Here is a 19,178-nt window from a genome sequence, read left to right as displayed (position 1 = left end):
AAATACAAATAAGTAAAATTTACAGTGAGATATTGACACGCATACAAACTATTTTTTAAAAGCCTACACGTGGGGGATGGTAAACTTAATCTTATACTCTACCAAGATATCTCTTAATATAGCCTAATTAAGGAAATTAAAACGTTATTACATTACTACGTAAAAAAATTAATCTGATCTTCCCCGTTATCAAAAAATAAATCCTGTAGCAAGAAAATAAGCAATGTGTGTAAAATATTTTGAATTACAAGCATATTTTTATTATATCGTCGTATTAGTTTTTGATAGACACCACAATAAAAGTCAATTAATTTAAAGACCAGATTTATTTAAGATACTGGGAGGAGAATTTTTGTTCAATTACGAGTCTCCTCTCATCTAGTTTTATCTGTGGTAGGCCACAACTAAAATGTTGCCGTAGTTATGAGCTTCAATTAGTCTTATTCTGAAAGTTATGCCCGGAAGTTTTATGTGTAATTCTGTCAGACTTGACTCTCTGGAGACGCCCATTTCCAGTCCACGCCCGCCCCGGCTGCTGGATCAGTACCTCCCTCTTCAGCAGCTAGATTGCCAGCCTGGATGTCGGATTACCGCCGCTTCACTACTGCAACAGGTAAATGACCAAATCATTCAAATGTTTAACAGGACAGGACAAAATGTTACACGTGCTGGGCAGTGTCGCTGCTGACCTTGTTTTTTTAAAAACCTTTTCTTGGAAGGTAAGTGGGATGTCCTGCTTTATTAAATCCTAAAATTAAAAGGCGAGGCAGGGTAACCTATTAACAGTGTGGTTTCGTTAGCTGCAGTGAATGTGTTCATTATTTGACCACCCTATAATATGAAACCTGCCACTAAACCCTGAATGAGAAAGCCTATTGTCTCCGTTTTAGATGGAGAACACCCCATCTGGTTGGAAAAATAGGTTCTTCAGACCTTATGTGAATTGTCTAAATACGGCTAAATGCGTTTTAATCAATAGCCTAACTCAGATTTAAAGAGAAGTCTTTTAAGTGACCGAAGAAAAGGCTGTGGGCAAAAAATTGCCTTTTTGTTGTCAAGACAATACACTGCCTTTTACAGTATCAAGTGCTTTGATTGTATGGTGTGATGAGTACTGGAAATATGTTTCTTGGCGATTGTAATTCTGGATTTCAAGGCTTCTTTGAGTCTGTCTTTATAGACAGTAAAAAATGGCTTTATTGTCTTATACCATAAAATATAACTCCATAGGATAATCACTCCTTTCCCCTGAAATACACTGTCTATTTAAAGAGAAGGTGTGTTCACAGGAAATAACAGATTGCCACTTAAACATTCAACTTACTCATATCTACAAAATACCCCCCAAAAATAGCATGAAGAATATAATACTAGCTTGACCTGTTGTTTGAAGCCTGTCAGATGCGATTGTTATCCCACTGTCACCAGCTATAAAGCGTTTGATGTGGAGAGGTTTTATCAGATTGTTTAAGGTCAGTGCAGTTTTCCATTCTTGTATGAGATGACTGGTGCAAGTTTAGCAGTTTACGTATGCTTGTGTTCATTCAATGCAGTATAGACCAATTAAAGAGATTGCTTGCTTAGTGTGTGTGTGTGTGTGTGTGTGTGTGTGTGTGTGTGTGTGTGTGTGTGTGTGTGTGTGTGTGTGTGTGTGTGTGTTCTGCTGCTCTCAGTGAAAACAGAAAGAGGAGGCTTTCTTTGCTGAAGTAGCAAAGTCCATCTAAACTGTAGTTCCGATGGCATCTGGCCCCGTCCCAGGGACTGTTGCATATCCACCTGCCAAGACGCAAAGCCTTACATAACACACACATGCACATAAAGGGCATTGAGGGTGTATTTTCATGTGACAGTTTTTTTTTGACAATTTGACATTATTCTTGGAATCAAGAGTAAATTTCTTGTGCACAAAGGTACACAGGTAAGAATGTGAGGTAGGATATGCTGCTGAATGTGCATATTAAGAGTTGGGGGAGGGGAGCATTGAGGAAGAAGAGGCTTTGGTGTATCATTGCTCGGGCTGACCCACATATGTATTAAAAGGATAAATATAAGAATTACTGTTTTTGGTGAAAGCATCCCTGTTTTCATCTGCAGCACAACAGGGGAAGGTGTGTGATGTCTTTGTATCCGTGTGTTTCTTTGCTGTTGTGAATGGGCAGAAAATACAAGCACACACACACACACACACACACACACACACACACACACACACACACACACACACACACACACACGGACACACAGGCGTCTTTCTTCCTCGGGCTCAGCAAAGCTTCCTGGGCTGTGTCTGCTAGAACAGGGTCCCCCTCTGTGTGAGAAGTGTGTGTCAGACACACTCATGCACACAGGCCGTTGCATTGATACGGACATCCGACTGGTCCAGTGCGGTGCACACAGGTGTCAATCAGCATGCAGGGCAGAGTCAAAGGTTCTTTTGATTCATTTTCTCCCTCGGTGCAGTGGGCCCTCAAAGTGACTTGCACTGTTCCCCAAATCAAAAACTTTGAAAGAGCTACATGTAGCATTTCTAAAGATCAGCACACCATCAAGGCTGTCGGGGATGCTTTGCTTTGGCCACTGCCACTGCAACAGGGACCCACATACGAGCTGGGTGGATGGTACACCATTTTCCGCCTTGTTGTGATGCCCCGAAGCACCTTCAACAAATTAAACTATTAGTTTGAAAGTTCAGTCATGTTCGGTGCAATAAATTGATAGTTAGAGCCAAGGTACAATATGATTGATTCTTACGACATGGATACAGGAATTAGTTTATTTTTCCTGATACGAACAAATAATAGTGATTTTGTGCATCACATTTGTTCCAAATGATGTTCAGAAGTTCGACTAGTGCTGGCTTGACTTGAAGTGGCAGTTAAATTCTAGTATCTTTCTGCAACATAACGTCCGTCATATCATCAGAGAGTGAGCTACGAGGTAAATCAAATCAAAAATGCATAATGACATTTCAGAAGTGCTCAAGTTCTTTCAAGCTCTCTTGGGGTATTTAGGGCAAATTGAATGAAACATTTTGTTGTGACTCTGTGAAGGTGCAGTCAGTGTTGATGTAGAGCGTGTCCTCTGAGCCTTCTGTTGATTCTGTTGTGTTGTTTTTTCATCCAGGATGTGTCCTGTTTGAACAAGGAAAGCTTTTTAACATAGCCAATAGGAGATACTATCTTGTATTTGAAACCACACACACCTCAGGGTACAAAAGTGTTTGTGTATGAGGGCGGACGAGACTCTGCTTAAATACCTTCATACAAAGTGTTTGCATTAAGGAGGGTAAGCAGCACACATACAATATATTTACACATGCACACCCGCATACCTCAGAGGGCTATTAAGAGAATTCATCTTATGTCAGCTAAACATACAGTGTAAAGGAACAGTTCACCCAATAATGAATATTCTGTCATTATCTGCTTGGCTTCGCTGAAATACACTGAACTCACTGTCATGTGCATGAAACCAGTGTGAGACAACTTTATCTCTGTGACATGGAGGGTTATGATGCTGAAGTAGCCATTTGAAGATGGTCAGCATCAATAACCAGATAGGTTGTGGCATTCAAACCATTATTGATTGGTATTAAGGGGCATAAAGTGTGTCAAGAAAACATGGCTCTACAACCTCCAGCAGTCTGGACTGTTGACTTGAGGCAGGTTGGCTCCATGGATTTATGCTGTTGATGCCAAATTCTGACCATCTGCTGCCTCAGCAGAAATCCAGATTGATCAGACCAGGCTATGTTTTTCCAGTCTTCATCAGTCCAGTGTTGGTGAGCCTGTGTCTACTGCAGCCTCAGATTTCTGTCCTTGACTGACAGGAGTGGAACCTGACGTGGTCTTTGGCTGTTAGCTCATCCAGCTCAAGGTCGCATGTGTTGTGGATTCTGAGATGCTGCTCTGCTGACAGTTGTAAAGAGTGGTTATCTGAGTTACTGTAGCCTTTCTGTCAGCTCCAACCAGTCTGTCCATTCCCCTCTGACCTCTCATCAAAGCATTTTTGTCTCCATAGCTGCTGCTCTCTGGCTCTTTTTTGTTTTTTGCGTCATTCTGAGTCAAACTCTAGAGACTGTTGGGTGTGAAAATCCCAGGAGATCAGCAGTTTCAGAAATAGTCTAATCCAAATCAGTCTGGTGCCAACAGTCATGCCACAGTCAAAGTCAGTGAGATCACATTTTTTCCTCATTCTGATGTTTGACGTGAACATTAACTGAACCCCCTGACCACATGAATGATTTTATGCATTGCACATGCTGCCACATGACTGATGTCTCTGTTATTTACCATATTCTCATTTATATAAATGGGGTGGACAAAATAATAGAAACACTTGTCCCTATAATGCAATACAATTCAGCAGCACCATGAACTACAGCCTCCAAAATGACCATAAAGTTGAATCAACACCAATCTAAAACAGTTTCAAAACAAACTGAGCATTGTTACTTTCATGAGGGTAGGGGTTTATTGTAGGACTTAGATTTCAGACACTTACTTCATCATCATGTTCATCACTGTCAGCTGTAGAGTTGCACAATGGCAATTTATGTACCTATAAAATGCAGAGTATTGCATTGTGGTATTTTTGAGGGAGCATCTATACACTCAGAATTCAGCTAGCTTGTTTGAAACAGGCTAAGAACTTAGGGTGGATACAGTGTCTAAAATCCCAGTTCATGACGCAATGACAAATAAAGATGACTAAACATGCAGTCTGACTCTTACTTTAATATGATCTACAAGAGTTTCTTTGTGGCTGTGCAGTTTGTATTTTCCTGGATGAATTCATGGTTTTGGACTTGAAGTGTCATTATTGTTTGCTTGTTTGTGGGGGTTGCTTATTGGTTATGTTGTGTGTGAGCTTGCACACTAGCACATATATTCAAGTGCATGCAGAAGCACACGCCACAGTGAGCGGTTCATTGCTCTTAAGTAATTGGCAGTGTCGGCATGTGCAGAGAATGATTTATACTGCAACAACCACAGTCCCCACTCCAGGAATTCACAGGAAAGGAGGGAAGCCTGTGATGGAGCATTAGTGTAACAACAGCAGAAGGAGAGCAAGAGATGAAAGAAATTGGGTGTTAATCATATAAGAGGGGGTGTATGTTCGAATGAGGGATGAAAAAGAAATAGAGGAGCTGAAATGGAGAAAGATGGAGTGCAGAGTGAAGTGAGGAAAAAAGTGAAGGAATGATTTAGTGAAAGCAGAGAGGAGGTTGCTTAGAGCTGACAGGAATCACAGCAGAGGAGAAACCCTGCTTGTTAGCTATAGGCTTATAGATAGATAAGAAAGACAGATAGATAAGAGGAAATAAAGGGCTACATCTGAGTGGACGGACTAATAGAATCTGAAGAATGGGACTGAAAGAGTTGCTAGAATAATGAAATGAGAAAGAGCAGGGAAAGGAAACTGAGCTTAGTGTGGAAAAAGGAAGAAAAATACCTCTATAAAGAGGTGTAGATTTTCAATTTGAAGATGTGGCGCGCATGAATGATCAAGAATATGTGGAGTCTATTGCCAGAGCAGTTGAATTGGAAAAATGATTCAGCAACAACAGCAATGCAAAGGAAAAGGATTAACAGAAAGAAGAAATGTAGAGGACATGAAACGATGGACTAGACAAAGAGCCCCACCTGCTGAGGATTTTTACATTGCAGGGTTTACTATGGTGTTAAAAAAAATTAGTACACACAGGGCCCATTTTCCAATTTAACGGTATTACCTGCATGGGCTCATCTGTCCTCTCTACTTCCTGGGAGTCTGGCAGAGACCGTACAGAGGAATCTCATCAGGTGGGCCCGGCTCCCTGCCCACAGTGGATGCAGACTGCACTCAGCACATCCATAAATCTTGATTTTGTGTATGTTGTGTGATGCAGATACAAACAATTCTTATTCTTCATAAGACAAATGTTTATATTCCAGATAAGACAAATACTTATATCCCTAATTTGACAAGTATTTATATTGCATGTGAATAATATTCCCTAATAAGATCAATATTCATATTCCTAATAGGAAAAATATAAAGTCTAATATTTATTTTTCTTACTAGACAAATACTCTTAGTCCTAATAAGAAAAAATATTTATATTTCTAATCAAGTCAAATGATTATATTCCTAATAATGAGACAAATATGGGTGTTTCTAATAAAAGACAAAGCCGGATTGGATGGTACTTGCATATAAACCCAAATGTCATAAAAGATTACCAGTGGAGAAATAAAGACACACCAAGATTTGCAAAAGACTGCTGGCTTGAGCCGCCATCTGTGATCTGAGAGCAGACAATGATAAATGCTGCTTTCCTCCCAGACCACCGTCATTCCTCCCTCCTCTGTATCCTTCAACTGTCTGTCCTCCTCTTGCCTACTTCTCCCTTTCGGCATTGTCTCTATCTCTTCTCTTCCTTCTTTCCTCCTCATCCTCCCCTCTCTCTGTCATTTCGTCTCCCTCCTCTCTCTTTATTTCCCCTTCTCTGTCCCTCCCTCGCTCTGTCATCCCTCCCCATGTTAGCTGTTCCCCGTGCCTTCCTTGCATTGTTAACAGGGAGATGAGATTTTTTTTCATTTATTTATATTTATTTATATCTTTTCTGTTCCCTTTTTCACTCACACATGCATTCTCGCGTTCCTCACTTATACCCACTGCTCTGTGACATACACACACACACACACACACACACACACACACACACACACACACACACACACACTCAGACAATTACACTCACATCCTTCTCTCTCTCTCTCTTTCTCTGCAGATGTCTGAGAGCTAGCCAGCTGAGTAGAGGACTTCCCTCTCTGCTCGTGCTCTCCACCTGCAGCCATGAATGGTAAGAACACTTTGTTGTATATATGTGTGTCTTATATATATATATGTATGTGTGTGTGTGTGTGTGTGTGTGTGTGTGTGTGTGTGTGTGTGTGTGTGTGTGTGTGTGTGTGTGTGTGTGTGTGTGTGTGTGTGTGTGTGTGTGTGATGTCTTTGTCTGTAGGAGGGAAACATGCACTTCGGGGAGGGGGGTCAGGCTGAAAATGAACTTGAATGGACAAAAACAAAATGTAGAAACTGTAGAGACAGAGCTGACCAATAAGCGAGAATAAGTGAGTGCAATTGTTTCAGTCTGATGTTGTGATTTCTGAACTCCTTTTGCGTGCTGTGGGATTGTTTGTCCCAACTGTACCGAGTGCTTCGTTGTGAAGACGAGATCTGAGAACCCTCAGATCTTGTTAATAGGATATTGATCTGGCGCTGAAGTGAAAGATCAGACTTTAACTGAACCCATCTCTGATCTCATGACATTGTTGCTGCATGTTGTATAAACCTCCTTAGCAAAGAGGTCATGAAAGAATAATTACTTTCAATTAATTTTCTACAAATCAGGAGCTATTTTGGTGTATGTCTTTGGAGACTGCCTCTGTTTCTCAGTCTTGAAGTTGATACATCTGTTTTGTCCTTGGTATGGACAGAATCGGTCAATAGTGTGTGTATATGTGTGTTAATCCTCTGGTCTCCAGCCTTTGATCATGCAACCGCAGTTGCAGCTCCATAAGGGCCTCTATGAGAAATGCCTCGGAGAAAGTGTGTGTGTTTGTGTGTTTGTCAGATGCATCTTGTCCACATGACTAATTCTGCTCTTTAACAAACTGCCAAACCCCACGAGTACACTCTCTGCTCTAATCCTATTCAGATAGACACTGGAGAAAGCAATTCAGAAACACAACATCAGTATGTGATGAGTTTCTCCATGGAAAAGAACAGTGTGGGAGAATGAGCTCTTTGTGCTATTGCACTCTCATTAATAGTGAATCTGCAATGAGGCAATTGTAAAGTCATTAGTCATTGAATTTCCAAAACAGGTGGACTGTATGTAACACTCCTAGACAAGTAAAGGTGTGTGTGTTTGTGTAGACTGAAATGCTGCAGCGTGCAGAGGCTGTTGATCCACTGTAGCTATCTGAAACATCAAGTTGTCCTCCCAGGTGAAGTGTTTGATATGTAAATAGCCATGAAAGCAGTGATATGGTTTCCCCCCAGAGGACCTGCGCTGGGTGTCTGGAGGTTTGACTCAGGCATCTCCTCTGAGGAGTGTGTAGCACCTAGACAACAGCACACAGACTGACAAAGGAAACGAAAGCCACACAAGGCAGAGGCTCTCTGTGTTGCAGCTGCAGAGGAGGTGAAGTGTGGTACAGTTGGTTTAAATTCTACACAGGCGACGTCTGTGGATGGATGTGGTTATACTGTCTCAATATTGGCTGAAGGGCTCTTGTGTATTTGCTGAGGGTCTGGCTTCTAGGTTGCTGTGCAGAAAGCTGTTTTATATGTTCCTCTTTGTATTGAAGTCCAGGAGGCGGCCATGACAGTGTGCATCCAGATGGATACATGTAGATACAGCGTTATCTTTTGACTTTAATATTTTTATTTAACTATACAAACAAATTCTAATTTGCAGTGGAGGCCTGCAAGAAGTGAAAATTGTAATTGAAAACTATGGAAGAAATAAGTATGAAGCAAGAAGCTGCATTAAAGAAATAGATTGGCAATTAGAAGAGGAGTTAGCTTAGCATAAAGACTGACTGCAGGGAAACACCAAGTCGTCCCTGTGCGGTGACAGCATGACCACAGGAAGTCACTGCATTTGGCTAAGAAGAAGTTCAGCACATATCACTTATAAATAAACAACTTATCATTTTAACACTGGATTTTTGTATGGATTAAACAAACCAGATATAATGAGTTAGATACTGAGCTTTAAAGGTGATGGTAGGCTGATTTTTACCTTTTGACAGAACTAGGCTAGCTGTTTCCCCAGTTCACTGTCTCCTGGCTTCAGCTTGGTATTTACCGTACAAACATCACAGTGTTATCGACCTTCTCATGTAACTCTCCGCCAGAAATTGGTTACCGCTCAAAAATATGAGAATATTCAGAGAATGAATATCAAACAACCAGACGGACTCCTGAACCCTGAAAACTTGAAGCCTCAAATTCTTAGGCCATTTTGTGATCCTGTGTTCACATCATGTAAATAAAAAGGAGTTAATTAACCAGATTTTAAACATATACTCCTCATATACACATCATAGTTTTTATTCAATAGAAATTCATAAATTTTGCTTTGCTTTTTATCTGGCCTCACTTTGAGTGGCCATATGTGTCCAACACAAGTATCAAGCCACAGAAGACCCCTACGGATTCTGCTGTTGCGTTGTAAGAAGCTTTGCAGTGTCCCACTTATTCACAGAGCATTCAGCTCTTGCTGATTCAACTGACAGGCCCGTGGATGTGGCCATGCTAGCTACATGTCCCAGTGGCACTGTGCTAAATATCGCCTCCCTTTCTCACTTACAATAGCTTCTAAATGAGGTCTGTCGAAGCCAACGAGACAATGTGAAGAATACTCACATCTCTGTGCGAGATTAATTACTTTCTCCTTCTTAACGGCTGCATTTTGCTGACAGTGCCAGAAGTAGGTCGGGCTGCTAACATTGGCTTTGTCAGGGAAAAAGCATATACCTGAACAGGTGCTGCTGTGGTGGTGTGGGGTAGAGAGAGTTTGTCTGAAGCCAATCAGCCACAGTGTTTGCCAACAGACTGACTTTTCTCAGTGAAGTGAACAGCTGGCAGTTTTCTGATTGTATCTGTTCATACATCTTTTGAAAAATTGAATCTTCCTCTCTTAAACTCTACAGTTGCTCCAGTTTCATCTTTTGGCTACATACTGTGCTGTTACTGAAGGTCAGCCGTCCCCTGTGTCATTCCTCAGAGATGTATGTGTAACGTGTCTGTATATGGTCAACAAAAGCCAGTGGGTTGTTTGGGTTAGTGTTGGGGAGGAATTTCCACCATGGGCAGGATGGTATTTCCTGAAGCTGGTGAAAAAATTACAGCATGGATACCAGGTCTATAAAGACATACATCCATAACATCCCAAAGAATTTTATTTTTCCCAGTAATATTAAACAAAACTACCATACTACAAATAGAGTTTTCATCCTTTCTGAATATTTTACATCTACCAGAGATAAGAAAGAAGAGGAATCTTACTCTCCCCTGATGATTGAATGGTTGCTCATGTTGAGATGAAAAGTTGAGAGATAATCATTTCCTCTGTAAGATATCTTCTGTTACAAACATTTTGGGATAAGAATCAGAGTCATAATGGTGCAAGCACACTGCTGTTGGTACTAACAGTGAATATGATGTCATAATTAAATTAGTATTATCGTATGTTTGTCTTTGTTATATGTGTAGACCATATAATTACCTCCGCCACGGAGGTAATTATATGGAGCCCATTCAATTTTGGTGCTTTTTTTATAAAACACTTTTATTTTAGAATTTTTCTACATTTTCTTTAGTTTCTCAGGATGTATGGACCAGACATCTTTACGGTGTTGACATCTATGAGGTTTAACTGCTAATATTCCTCCGGATCTGGTGGAAGAAAATGCTGAATCTGCATTACACACAGACTTGTGCTTATTATTAATAGTAACAGAACATACGGCACCAGCTGCATTTAGGAATGCTTACATCAGTATTTCATTCAATATGCAACTAATACAATTACACAACAACAATAGCGGTTGCGACATAGCACTGAGACAATTCATACAGCTGTAGAGCTGTATGAATTGAATAATGCTGATGTCAGCATTTCACACAACAGGTAATAAAACCATACAGCTGTGTTGCATAAGGATTAAATCAATCAATAAATAAAGCTAGAACAAAAGACATGTCGGATTGTTTGGCTTTGGTGGAGGTATGATCTACTGAGTGCCATTCTATTAAAAAGCAAAGTACCAAGGCCAAAAAACATCTGTAAAGTCAGTCCATTTAACGAGCTGTAATGTTAATTTTGACCCAGTTCTTGTGATTTTCCACAGTGAGGATTGTGTTTCTTTCCTGCTCCAGTATAATTTTCATCTGTTCTTTCCTTCAATTCCTTTCCTTTAAGTTTATTATACACAGATAGAAAGACGCTTGTAGATTGAAGTACATGCACCTCTGTTGATTTCATCGTTGTGTGCACTGTACAAACATATTTATTTTTATGTTGCCTTGCCATTAATTTTTAAGACAACTCTCCAACTCTCTTAAATATCTTAAATGTTTTTCTGTCAAAATCTTTCACTGAGGTTACAGTTTGGGGTTTAATTTAGTTTCTTTAAGCTATTTATTAGAATTTTTGAGTATCTTTTCGTAAATCATATTTTTTAATACCAAGATGTTTAAGGGTGTTTTAAACCAAAGATGGGCTTATGCTGATAGAAACTGAGTACTTTGCAGGACAAATTCTCAAAAAACTCAACACTCACTGCTTTGAAAGGTCTGCGTAAACATTTTGTTTGGGGGTGTACCATTGTGGTTCCTATGGTAACAACCATCGGCATCAGGGAGGCCAGTCTGTCACTGTCGAGCAGAGAAAGACGAGGTGATTAGGAAGTGAACTATATAAAAGGCCGATAGACATTGCAACTGTTCACTTTACAGCTGTAAACCTGGCTTCTTACATCAAACCTCGTGTCTCCACTCACTGAATCACTCTCCTTCTCTAGCGCCGCTGTCTGGACTCATTATGTGTCTTTGTCTCCTTATCTACATCTCTGTCATTCAGTTACTGCCATATGGACGGATGCGTCAGTGCACAATGTCCACACAGTCGATTCTTTTCTTCAAAATTACTTCACAGCTTTGAAGTTATGGGAAAGCAGTGAAGGAATAGCTTTTGAGTATGTCCTGATCGTGTTATGATTTGATTAATTTCATGGATTCCCTCATGATTAATTGATTATCAGCTCTGATGATAATCTTTCATCCCCCGCTATTAAAGACATCTTATGAAACCGAGTAAGAATTGAGTTTCATACCCCTCATGCAGCACATTTGACTTTATATTTAATTCATGGCCAACCCTGAACTTACCTTGAGATATGCAAGACTAGAGCAGAGTGCAAAAAAGCTGACAGGGCATTTTTATATATTAATCATTGTCGGGAGTTGGTTAAGAGTGGTTTCATCTGAGGGAGATCTCATTTGGGATGGAAATTATGCAGACTTTTTGGATGGTGAGGTAAAAAAAGACTCTGTATTTGCTATTCTGCTCTGGGGACTTTAAATGTGTCGCTGCATTTGTATGTGTTTACGGGTGAAGCACAGCCAACACATTATGGTTTAAAATTGTTCAGCTTTCCTCTTTTTATGTAGAATATTTTTTCTTCCTTACAAATGATGTTGTTACATTTATTAAAGTTATGAAGTTAGATTTTTGTGTAATCATGTTCCTTTCTAGTTGCACCAGCAACATCTGTTGACATTGTGTATTATTACAGTACTTGTAATATGTGTGTGGTTTGTGTGTATTTGCGAATTTGCATCTTTGTTGGAGCTTTTGTAGTGGTTCTGATTGCTTTTTAGTCACGGTAGCAGTGCTGCTTTGTCATCTGTCGGTCGCTCAGTCCACCAGCTTGGTGTATGCCATGAATTTTGTAAAGACATTCACGATCTCTCTTGACCTCAGAGATGATAATAGAATAGAAGAGAATATTTTCTGTAAAAATCTCAGTTAACTGCTCTGTTATTTAGTACTTAATGTTGCACCAGCAGGCATGAATAAAACCTGGTATAGTTCAGGGCCTCATGCTCATGTAACCTTTTGCTCCCTCCCTTTTTTTAAGATTATTTTTTTGGCATTTTCTTGCTTTTAATAGTTGAAAGTACAGACAGAGACAGGAAACACAGGGAGGGAAATGGGAGTGTGATATTCATAAACATTTTTTTCTCTTGGTTTTTTTTCCAGGTGGAGCCAGTGTGTGGGCCATCACTCCAGAGGAGAGGGGGAAACACGACAAGCAGTTTGACACCCTCACCCCCATCCTCGGCTATGTCTCAGGTAGGCTGTTGTCATAACAAACAGACTAAATGCTTGTTTATGAATAACATCTTGTAGTGTCACCAGGGTGCCATCTGTATGAAATGCCTGTCTCTCTGAACTCCCGTGAACTTTGTCCATCTGCAGGAGAACAAGCGAGGAAATTCTTCCTCCAGTCTGGCCTGCCCGCCTCTGTCCTGGCTGAGATCTGGTAAGTACCAATTAAACAACTTAGTGAAACTTCATCCTAACTAATGCAAAATTAATCATTAATCCGAAGCATGTGGGTCAGTGAGTCCGATCTTTGTTTTCGGTCTTAGTTTGTTTGAACTTCCTCTTGAGTGTCTACTTCCTTCACAATCTGTCCCACCCAGTAAAGTGTGTGTGTGTGTGTGTGTGTGTGTGTGTGTGTGTGTAAGGGGGGGGGGGTGTGTGTGTACTGTAATTAGAACAGACATTGTGTATGTTGTGGTGTTTGTGTGAACAACGCCACTGGAATTCAGTCCCACCAGAATTTTGTCCCCTGTGTAACTCTGTGTTTCTATTGTCTCAAAGAAAAAAAAAACTAGGATATAATGTTTTACGACTCTCTCTGCCTCCCCTGTAGGAACCTAGCTGACATAGACAGCGATGGGAAGATGGACAGACTGGAGTTCTCCATAGCTATGAAGCTCATTAAACTCAAGCTACAGGGGCGGAATTTGCCCTCTGCCCTGCCAGTCGTCATGAAGCAGCCTCCTGTCTCCAATTTGGCTCCAACCATCCCTTCATCAGCACGTTTTGGTAAAATTTCTTTTTTTTTTTAAAGACTGTAACCACATTACAGCTTCAAAAATACCTTTTCACTCTGTCCCTTAGAACATAACCTTTCTCTAATAGTATTTTATCAGAGGCAAAGGAAAAAGCAGAAATACATTTCAAGCTTTTGATTTCAAAATGGGATAGTTATGTATCTGTAAAAGAAATAGAAGAAGTCCTTTATTGACCCAAATTACACCTTTTAACTCAGTTGATACACCGTAATTTCAGCAGGATTTTCATTAAAAAAAAAAGAAAAGAAAGTAACCCATTTTTAAATTGAACTCTCACATCAGTCTGTCTCTTTAATTCCTCATGTTCACCTGTGTGTTTCCTCCTTATAGGAATGGGTTCTATGCCAAACCTGTCAGTTGGTCTGTCATCCATGTCAGCTATGTCAGCCATGTCCATCCTAACACCCATGCCAGCTAACCCCCCCATGCCCTCTGTGCAAACCCTGGTGCCAACGCCAATGACTCTGCCCCTCATCACCTCCCTGGGAAACTCTGGACTCCCCAACGGCAATGTCAACCTCCTCACCCCACCGCTTGTTCCCAACAATGCAGGTTGGTTCTGCAGTAGAACCATTCTAATTTGCTCGCTAGACAAATAAAGATAGATATTGACTCGTGGATTAACACCAGTTCATTCAAACTTGAACCTGGTCAAGAAGCTGAACATACACTGAGGATGTTGGGTCGTTTTCCAGAGCCATTCAATTAAATGAATTGTCATTTCACGTTACATGGGTGTTTCATGGACACATGTCACTGTGAGATTAAATGTGAGAGTGTGGAAAAAGCACTGAATTGCATGGATAGCCTTGTGCTGAATGGGAATAATATTAATTGCTGCACATGCAAAGAAAGCCACTATCATGACTTTGGAACACAGATTCAGGTCGTCTGTAAAATGAGAAGAATAAACGCGTTTTAGTGCACTTTAACTTTTGGGTGTAAATCTACTTAAAATTTGACTTGGCCCCCTGGAACCAGTTGCACTAGCTCAAATTCGTAGGTTCACACTTTGAATTTAAATGAAAAATTGAAAAGAAGGGCAACACACAAACTAATTATTTTGTAGAAATGAGTTTGTTTACACCCAGTAACTGCCAGGTGTAACTGCTACATAGCTAACTGAACTGACTGACAAAGCTAACTTTAGCTACGTCAGCTAACTTTAGAGGAAAGAGAGAAATGTGAAATATGGCAATATATTTGACCTGACACTTGATCAAAATGGTTTTAAATAAGGATGTTATCTGGAGAGATTTTAAATTACATTTCACAAAAATAACACAATGTACCTTAAATTACAAAGCATTAAACTAGAAGGTAAATGATTAAACAGTGCCTATTAGTTTGGCATAGCTGGATATTTCTCTCTAATTCTAAATCAACTTTAAACACAAACATTTCTCCATGTATACATGTATAAATAAACACAAGTAATACCTAAATTTGGAAAGTATTGGCAGTTAAAATTGTTATTTTTGGCAGTTTGACAGCTTTTTTTCGACAGATGTTTCCTAGCAATGACATCATATGACATTACTAAACTCTTTGCTAGCTAAGACATTTCTAAAGTTTTAATGGAGCAACCCGACTTAGCAAATCACTAATTTGAAACTACCGAATAGATAATGTCTTAAGAACTTAACAAACAATCTTAGGAATGGATTTACATGTAGCTAGTGCAACCTAGTGTAATATTTAGTGTATCAGGGTCAGTGATTCAGGTCCTGAGCTCGAGTGGTGCAGTAATGTGGTATGGATTACGTACCCAAAATCAAAGGGCTGCACCTTATCTATCTGCTCCCTGAGGTCTTAATCATTGCACTGAGGACGTATCTGTATATGTGTGTATGTTGCTGTGTGCAGTAAAGAGCTGCTTTTCATCACCAAGGAGATGAGTTACCACAGTTTTTACTGCGGTTCCTGTACCTGTTACATAAAAAGATTCGGTGAAGCCAGGTGCGGGTGCGCATATGTAATATATACATACTCGTTTTAATTTTTTCTTTTGGATTTCTCTTTTATCTCCCTCTGTTCTCTTCATCTCTCACCTCCTCCATCTCTTCCTTGGCTGCTCTCTTATTAATCTCTCTCTGTTCAAGTACAATTTTTGGCTGTGAAATGAGCATAATCTAATGAGAGTGAGTGTAATTTTTTGTTTCTATTGTTTGCTACTCTCTATTGTTATCTACGGCTATCTGCTTATGAAAATATATCAGTGCTACAGCTCTCGAGACTAATCCTCTTTGGCGCAAGGTTGCAGATAACTGCGATCGCTTTGTTTTTAGCCAGATGTCAATAACCTTGCTGCTGGAGCTCTGTGTGCTGTGACTGTAAAGTATGAGGAGATAAGATTAGATATGCACACACTCAAGGGCAACTGCACTCTGCATGTCCACAGTATGTCAGAGTTTGATTGCATTAGAAAACATATGCACACTCGGTATATATTTGCACAAAAGCATTCACCAATTTTCTTATATTGCCTTGAATTTGTCGGAATGAAATTTTACTATTAAATAACTGCCTCTAACTGTTTTTCAGGGCTCCCTCTCTCTGGCTTCTCTTCGCCTATGGCGTTCTCTCCAACCACTGGCATGTCAAAAGCCAACTCTCTCCTGGACCTTGGATCCAGCAGGTGAGATGAGATCCAGATTGTAGAAATATGCATACTGCACAAATTAACTGCAAAAGCTCCTTTCGATAGCCTGCAAAGATAATGATGCTAATTTTATGCCTAAATTAGGGTTCACATTTCAGGATTAATCAGCAGCCATTTGCAAGTCCACTTATCCTCCACACATCAGAGTTATGGTTGAAAAATAAGTTTAAAATCAAGTATGTCATTTCCAAGTAAGTTTTAGTACTTTGTGTGTGATTTTTACGCTTGTTAAAAACACAAGTCACACACAGTCGAACCAGCCCATTAGTTCAGTGCTCCCAAAAAAGCTTCTTTTTTTTTTCGAGAGTTTTTGCAGGGAAGGGTTCAGGATGAGAATGCGACAGATGAAACACTTAGATAGCGGGGAGAACAGGAAGGGCATTTTGAAATCTGATGTTCTAGTTGGCAACAGTAGGAAGTTGGCTTGTTTAGAGTCACAAACATTAGACGGGAACAGGAATCAAATGGCATTCCTATGGGAAGAGGTCACTATAATTTTGAGGTTTCCATCTATGTGGTCTACCACTTCGGTGCAGACTATTTTATCTCAACAGATTGGATTGCCATATTAACATACTAACGTTAGTGCTTAGCTTAAAGCTGTGCAGCTCAATGCTGCACCTACTGTATGTACAGCCTCACAGAGCTGCTAGCATTACAGTATACTCTTAATCTTTTTATAATGAGAGAAAAATTGTTTGTGTTTTTGCTGAGTCTGTAAAAAAAAGGAACAGGTTGTAGACGGAGGACTTAATGAGATATGTACTGCTCTAATAACCTGATACCAATGGGATTTACCACATTAAATGCTAATAATGTCACAAATGTTATTAGCCATTGAATGCATATCTTAAAGGGGAGTGGGAATGTGAGATAGCGACCAGAAGGGTTTGTAGTTTTATATCTGTGCCAGTCAAACTTTGATTTCTTTTTTTGGATGAAACACTTGATCTCTATCTGAAATAGTTACACTGGTGGGACGTAATGAGGAGTAAACAAAGATGAGATTTTGTGCACTGACAGCCAGATTCAACAGTAGTATCTAATGTCCCATATCCTTCTCATGGTGTTTTGTGTGGTTCGGGAAAAGGATAGGAGTAATATCTTATTTCATTGTTTTGAATGGCCCAGTGATTCATACAAAAAGTCCTGACCTCGGGCGTGGGTGGTGAGTCAAGTCTCAATAAGGGTAGCAGGAAGTAAATACTGGTTGATCCAGCAGCTACCCAGATCACCCTCTAATATCATGCTAGACACATTGTTCTGGCCTTTCTTTGTTTCCAGACACATAACAAGTTTTAATATGAGTTTTGTATTATGTGGCACCAGTGTGCACAACCACACACTCGTATGAATATACCCCCACGCAAAAAAAGCCCTTAGGCAGAGGGAGAATCCTGCGCTGCATCTCCCATTGTCTCCCTGGAACCTCTTCTCTTATTTCAGAGGGGTGTTGCAAGTTTCCAACCAGCTATAATGACTAAGGAAAAGTACATTTTTCCCAAATTAACATCATCGACCTACCCTGTCCTTTTGCTATTCATGCAGAGGCATTGTTTATAATAAAAACAGAATGGTTGATTAGCACAGCCTGAGAGCACAGTGCTGTCTTGTTTCAGAGAGTCATTGTCTACGTGGTCGCTTGCACTACCTTCCTCTACAGCTAATTAAGAGCTGAGAAAAAACACCAGGGAGTCTCTGAGCAATTAGTGGTTTTACATCTAGGCTGGAATACAAGGGAGTAAGGGAACACTGACCACATAATATTATAGTGTAATTTCCCTTCAGGTGATATCCTGACATGTCTCTCTTTTCTTTGTTCCTAGTTCAAATTCTTCATCCACCACGTCGTTGGCCAGTAACTCTCCGAAGACGGGTGCAAGTGACTGGGCCGTTCCACAGGCCTCCAGACTGAAGTACCGTCAGCAGTTTAACACGCTAGACAAGCTCATGAGTGGCTACTTGTCAGGTGCGTCTCACACACACACACACACACACACACACACACACCCCAACCTAAATAAACAGTGCCGCTTGGCTGCTCATGAGTGGTCTTGTCGAAGTTTGACAGAGGACTCACTGGGTCACTTTCACTTTGTACACATGTGCTCACGTACTCTTGCGATTGCTCTCAACTCCACTCGACGGAACTTGGCAGGCAGACACGCACAAACACATCCACATCAGAGAGCGTGAGAAATCACTCTGCTGTTGTTTCTGATGTAATTTTTACCTTCTAGGACCTCAGGTTCGAAATGCGCTGTTGGCATCAAACCTCACCCAGACTCAGCTAGCTACCATCTGGTGAGTATAATGCGTGTGTGCGTGTGTGTGCGTGTCTGTATGTGTGTAAGATCCAACTTGTAAACACTCGTCAGCCTGTCAGTGCCTTTTGTAAGCTCATGACAGCATCTACTGATCAGCAGATAGGCAGCACATGTACATGCATGGTGTCTGGACATGAAAAAAATATTTTTGAGTCTTCACCTTATGTGGAAATTATTGCCATGATTTATGGCTCCACCTGGATAACCTGTTTAATACAGTGTTATTTGCTTGAATGATGAAATTACACACTAAAAGACAGAGAGTAACATGGGAAAGCAGATTTTGTGATAGAATTATTGACACTTCCTGTGCAGTGGCTCTAGTTTAAGCAGATTTTAATTGTGAGCTAGAAAGGTATCAGACTACTACCCCAAGGCAATTAGACTGAGTAGCGGTGCAAAGACAGGATGTATTATCATTATAAATGTTCCAGTTGTAACATCTAACAGCATAAGACGAAGAAAATAACTTTAAGCTGCAC

The 19,178-nt window shown here is 40.3% G+C and overlaps 1 protein-coding gene across 5 annotated transcripts in view; it reads left to right on the top strand.

Moving 5' to 3' along the window:
- The first annotated feature begins 500 nt into the window (after positions 1-500).
- The window catches only part of itsn2a (intersectin 2a), a 36,997-nt gene continuing 18,319 nt past the window's right edge, over positions 501-19,178 (top strand). For 3 of the 5 annotated variants that reach the window (XM_056404849.1, XM_056404847.1, XM_056404848.1), the window contains exons 1-9: positions 502-613; positions 6,776-6,847; positions 12,824-12,916; positions 13,043-13,106; positions 13,503-13,678; positions 14,038-14,259; positions 16,252-16,345; positions 18,196-18,338; positions 18,610-18,673. In XM_056404849.1, coding sequence (XP_056260824.1) covers positions 6,841-6,847; positions 12,824-12,916; positions 13,043-13,106; positions 13,503-13,678; positions 14,038-14,259; positions 16,252-16,345; positions 18,196-18,338; positions 18,610-18,673 — 863 coding nt within the window. In that variant the 5' untranslated portion in view covers positions 502-613; positions 6,776-6,840. Of the gene's footprint in view, positions 614-6,775; positions 6,848-12,823; positions 12,917-13,042; positions 13,107-13,502; positions 13,679-14,037; positions 14,260-16,251; positions 16,346-18,195; positions 18,339-18,609; positions 18,674-19,178 lie in introns of all 5 variants that reach the window. The other 2 variants (XM_056404845.1, XM_056404846.1) reach the window with 1 other exon arrangement.

This window comes from Seriola aureovittata, chromosome 19 (assembly GCF_021018895.1).
Source record: "Seriola aureovittata isolate HTS-2021-v1 ecotype China chromosome 19, ASM2101889v1, whole genome shotgun sequence".
NCBI classification, from domain to species: Eukaryota; Metazoa; Chordata; class Actinopteri; order Carangiformes; family Carangidae; genus Seriola; species Seriola aureovittata.
Note: the sequence above shows the minus strand (reverse complement) of the source record. Positions and strands in the feature narration are given on the sequence as shown.